Source organism: Lolium perenne, chromosome 7, assembly GCF_019359855.2.
Source record: "Lolium perenne isolate Kyuss_39 chromosome 7, Kyuss_2.0, whole genome shotgun sequence".
Lineage (NCBI taxonomy): Eukaryota > Viridiplantae > Streptophyta > Magnoliopsida > Poales > Poaceae > Lolium > Lolium perenne.
In genome coordinates this window covers 148,964,771-148,970,156 of record NC_067250.2, presented here as the reverse complement: position 1 = coordinate 148,970,156, position 5,386 = coordinate 148,964,771, and the positions used below count along the sequence as shown (strand labels likewise).

Sequence of the window (5,386 nt, the reverse complement as noted above, 5' to 3'; positions counted from 1 at the left end):
TATGTCTCCTCCTATAGCGACGATGAGTGTTTAGGCGGTGGGGATCCTGCACCTCAGTGCCTACCCTTGTCGCGGCGACTGTGATCGTGACCCTAGAACCTGCCATGGATCGCGTGGGTGAGACGGTGGAGGGTGACACTAGGGTTTGTGTGAGGAGGAGCCGGTACCTGAGCACCTCATTTTACACCCGGAGGGAGGCGCGGGGGCGTGGGGGTGGTGGAGGGCGACACTAGGGTTTGCTAGCGATGGATTTGCTCTTACGAGGTGTACCCATATGCCTGGATGATTCTTTTGACATAGTCATCCGATTTTAATTCCATGTGATGTGATGCATATTTGAACAATTTTTTCAGTCTTTCCAACTGCTGCGTGCATAAATGACAAAGTATTAGCATATCTCAACTTTGTTGTGTCATTTCAATTGATTCATTCTTATATAGCAAGAGAACAAATCATCATCTTCATATTGCGAGGAAACAAACCAGCATCCATACGAGTTACAGGCCATGAAACAAAACAAAAATGTCGCAAGCACGTGTCCATACGAGCACATACAGTCAGAGCACTCGACTTCAGCAAGGGCCAACAAAAAACGTGACGAACAAATTCAGAAAAGAAAAGAAAAACGCGTCAACGCAACCGACATCTGAATCCCGCGTAAACTCCACGCAATCTCAATTCTAATTCATGTCGGAGACGGAGAGCCTTCCGCTGGATTTAAGGGCGCGATTGGCCCGCGGGATCGAAACCCTAGCCCCCCCTCCTTCCGAGATCTGGATTCGACCCAACTCCCCACAAGCATCCCGCTTCTCAGCGATCGGTTCCCGGTGATAGCGCGTGCTTTTTCCAGCAGCGGGCGGACGACGATGTCGAGCGCGGCGGCGCTCGGGGGCACGGCGGCGCCGTGGGCTCAGGCGCAACCCCACCTGCTGCAGGAGTTCGAGTACTTCCTGGTCGTGGATTTCGAAGCCACCTGCGAGAAGGACAGCCGGATCTACCCGCAGGAGATCATCGAATTCCCCTCCGTCCTCGTCGACGGCGCCACCGGCCGAATCGAGTCCGCCTTCCGCAGGTATGTCCGCCCTAAGTACCACCCCGTGCTGACTCAGTTTTGCAGGGAGCTCACAGGGATCCGGCAGGAGGACGTCGACGGAGGCGTGGACCTCGGCGAAGCGCTCTGGCTGCACCACCGCTGGCTGCAGGCGGCGACGTCGGGGGCCAGGAAAGGCGGCAGCTTGGCCGTCGTGACGTGGGGGGACTGGGATTGCCGTACGATGCTGGAATCGGAGTGCGTCTTCAAGGGGATCGCCAAGCCCGCCTACTTCGATCGCTGGGTCAACCTCAGGGTCCCCTTCCAGGCGGTGCTCGGGGGCGGAGGGCGGGCCACTCTGCAGGAGGCCGTCCGGGCCGCGGGGTTACAGTGGGAGGGCCGCCTGCACTGCGGGCTTGATGACGCGCGCAACACCGCGCGGCTTCTTGTGGAAATCATGCGGAGGGGCGCCAAGATCGCGATTACCGGCTCCTTGGCGCCGCCGCCGATCCAGCCCAAGGAGGAGGAGGAGGAGCAGCCACACACAAGTCTGTGCGGTGGCGCCGCCGGGGCATGCTTCTGCGGAGTGGCGAGCAGATGGGGCGTTGTAGCTATGCCAGGGCCAATGCAGGGGAGGTGCTATTGGGGGTGCGGCAACTGGACGCCCACCATGGGAGCCATCTGCCCCTACTTCCTGTGGAGCAATTGAATCGGTTGCGCCACCGATTGTGATTTCAGGCTCAGTCTAGATATTAGCTCGGTGTGATTTGGTCGCTGGAATCAAATGTGACCCAGCTAGCATTAGCTTAGTTCATCCTTACTGTGAACTAGTCACCGAAACCTATGGCTCAGCTCAAGTAGCTATCCTGTGTAATTGGTGTCTGAATTATTGATATTAATACAAGGTTTGATTTAACTATGATCCTTCTTCTCCGTAAAATTCTTCCAACATTGAGCAACGTTTGTATTATAATTTTCATCAGTTTGTGATTAAAATTAAATAATTTCTGACCAAAGTTAAAGGTGGGATCACTTGTATGCTACCACCGATGGTCATGTATTCATAATTAACGGTAGTTGATGATCTTCTTGTAGAAGGACATGGTTAATTAAACTCTGCTTGTGGATGTGAAGCGTGTTATGCTTCTGGTGTTTATATATGAGCTCTAGAGGAGCACTTTATCCTTTCTAATTGATTGTTTGATCAACTTGGTCAAGTTCACATGTATACTTGACATGCTACTGATTTTACGTGTTGTCCTATATTTCTTTATGCTATTGGCGAGTTCTTGATGAGTATGTATGATCAACAAAATGACATGGGATTGTTCCCCATGACGTGTAGGAGCTTCTCGACCTTAGTCAGGACCACCGACTAATGCTTGGTACCCGCAAGTTCATCAATCTCTTTTCATATATACATAAATAAATGGGACTGCTGACGATAGTAGTTCTTAACGCAATAAAAGTATAAATAACAACTGATAGTGGTGCCCAGCAATTATTTCTTAACGCAACAAAAGTATAAATAACAGTGGGTTATAATGTCACCCTGCTTTGCCCCAGATTCCAACTTGAGTACAGTTGTGCATTCATTCTAATTACTTAATACATGCCTTGCTGTGATCAAACTGACCTATCAATCTTATATTTTTTTATATAATCATTCATGGCTGATTTTGTGTGGCCCATTGAGTTAGCATTCATGGGCTGAGTTTGGCTTCAATATGATGGACATGATTTAGCTCATACTACTTAGAGAAAAACAAATGCACGGGTTGTCATGTTTGTCCAATGAAAACTCTGCTGCCGATTTATTAGTTGCTGCCACTAAACAAAGCTGCTATAGAGCTGACCATGATGCCTTGTCTCTTGCTGTTCCAGGATTATCACGAGGAGGAAGGCTTTATGGCAGCTGGAAGAAGCTGTACGTAGTAGCCTCATGCTGATGGCAAGGGTTCCGGCAGTGCTGCCGCTGGGGCTGGGCACAATGTGGCCTCCCATGCCGCAACCGTGGGGTGGTGGCAAGGGCTACACCATCTCCGGTGATCTACTCAGGTTCCCTTTTACCTGTTCTACATGCTCTCTAGGTTGGTTGTAGCTATCTGTTTGTTGTCTCCTGTCCAGGGCATCATAAATATATTGGTCTTGTCTTGTTCTTTACTACTAGTCCTACTCATGCCTCCCTGATGGACTTTGTTCCTCTTCAAGTTATTTCGGTTTCCAAGTACTTGCTTGCTTCTCATTGCGACAATGCTTGTAGAAACGTATATACATATGAATTTTCAAGCTTGTGTGTAGCTCAGTCAAGTGTTTGCTGTTGGCACCCTCAAGTTCATCCCCATCTCTTTTGGTTAATAAATGTGAGTGTTGTTGCTGCTGCTAGGTGTATGCTAAATGAACATCATTACTATTTTATCTTTCAGACTTGATTTCATGACTAGTATTCTCTTCTCATGCATCATTCTCTTTGTTTGTCATCACAGAATTTCTTGCTGCTGCTCGTCCTGAATATGGAGCGTGTCTTGAAGCTGAATAATGTCCAACAGGTTCAGGACGACTTCCTCCACCGGACGCGGGGGAAAAGAACGAGTTCAATGGATAGGTGCATCTCGCTGCCTTTATTTAATAATAATTGTGGTGTTTTGGCTACCCATGCAATGCAACCGCGAAGGTTGTGAATTTAGCTTTTTCTGGCTGCTCATTTCTGTTTGTGATTTTTTTGGCTGCCACGCAATCATTGCTGCAGACAAAGGTTCTGAGCTAATTTGGACCTGACAATTGCTAATTTAGCTTGCTGGGTTGGAGTTTTAAGTTTTGGTAACGAGAATTTTGAGCTTTCACTGTTCTCTTCTGGAAAAATGGGAGTGATGCTTGCTTAGATGTATTCATAATTAACGGTAGTTGATGATCTTCTTATAGAGGGACATGGTTAATTAAACTCTGCTTGTGTATGTAAAACGTGTTATGCTTCTGGTGTTTATATATGAGCTTTAGAGCACCTCTTTATCCATACTTATTGCTGAATTTAAATCCTTGGTATTCTAATTGATTGTTTGATCAACTTGGTCGAGTTCACATGTACACTTGATATGCTACTGATTTTACTTGCTGTCCTATATTTGTTTATGCTATTGGTGGGTTCTTGATGAGTATATATGATCAATAAAATGACATGGGATTGTTCCCCATGACATGTAGGAGCTTCTCAACCTTACTTGTTCAGGACCACTGACTAATGTTTGGTACCCGCAAGTTCATCAAGAAAATCTCATAAATAAATAAATGGGACTGCTGACGATAGTAGTTTAGTTAGCTTGCAACCTAGCAGTGGCTAAATTCTGGATACTAATTCAAGAGTACCTTGTATGTTATAGAACTGCTGCACCATAGGTGTATGGTGAACATATAAAACTGTAATATAAAGTGGGTTCTACAACTATCATATTCATACGCTGATGCTCTGATTTTAAATAGCAGAGACATGAGATGATTGTATTTAAGTTTTGCTGGCATATGTTGCAATTATAGGGCATATTGGCATTTAAGTACAGTCTGGCGAGGATTTTGGCTTTAATATGATGGCACAGGTTGTCATGTGTTTGTCGAATGAAAACTCTCCTGCCGATTTTTTAGTTGCTGCCAGTAAACAAAGCTGCTATATAGCTGGCCATGATGCCTTGTTTCTTGCTGTTCCAGGATTATCACGAGGAGGACTGTATGGTAGCTGGAAGAAGCTGTAGTAGCTGCCCGCAGCAGCCTCATGCTCATGGCAAGGGCTCCAGCGGTGCTGCTGCTGCTGGGTACACCCTCGCCTCCCACGCCGCAACCGTGGGGTGCTGGCAATGGCTACACCATCTCCGGTGATCTGCTCAGGTTCCCTTCTTCCTCTTCTGCATGCTCTCTAGGTGATGCCGTGTGGGTTTGTGCATCGGCTGCTTTGCCTTACATTCGATACTCTAGATGAAATGCTATCTTATTATTATTCAGAGCTTTGGTCTGATCTGGTTGCACTAAAAACAGAAGAGGTTGTGTCAACTTTTCTTTACGCTCTTGCTGATTAATAAGAAGGATTTTGTTAGCTTTACTATGTCTTGTTAACTTTTTGTACTCCCTCAGTCCCTCCGATCCATATTATACTTACACTAAAATAGATGTATCTATAGTTAAAATGTGTCTACATATATCTATATTAATGTCATGTAATATGAATCGGAGTCCCAGATTTTCGTGAGGCTTATATATATATATATATATATATATATATATACAACTTAGGGAAAATCGTGGTCAGCTTGAACAGGCAAACTGATATATCTAGCTGATTTTTTAAAATGTCAAAAAGTCTACATGAAC

At 46.0% G+C, this 5,386-nt stretch overlaps 1 protein-coding gene across 1 annotated transcript; it reads left to right on the top strand.

Annotated features, from left to right (window-relative positions):
• The first annotated feature begins 595 nt into the window (after positions 1-595).
• LOC127300868 (uncharacterized) lies at positions 596-1,949 on the top strand. Its single transcript, XM_051331062.2, has one exon. The coding sequence runs from the start codon at positions 867-869 to the stop codon at positions 1,737-1,739; it is 873 nt and encodes a 290-aa protein (XP_051187022.1). The 5' UTR covers positions 596-866; the 3' UTR covers positions 1,740-1,949.
• Positions 1,950-5,386: the final 3,437 nt, after the last annotated feature.

Excerpts from the sequence above, each read along its gene's own strand:
- LOC127300868 (XM_051331062.2), top strand. The coding sequence starts at position 867 with ATGTCGAGCGCGGCGGCGCTCGGGGGCACGGCGGCGCCGTGGGCTCAG.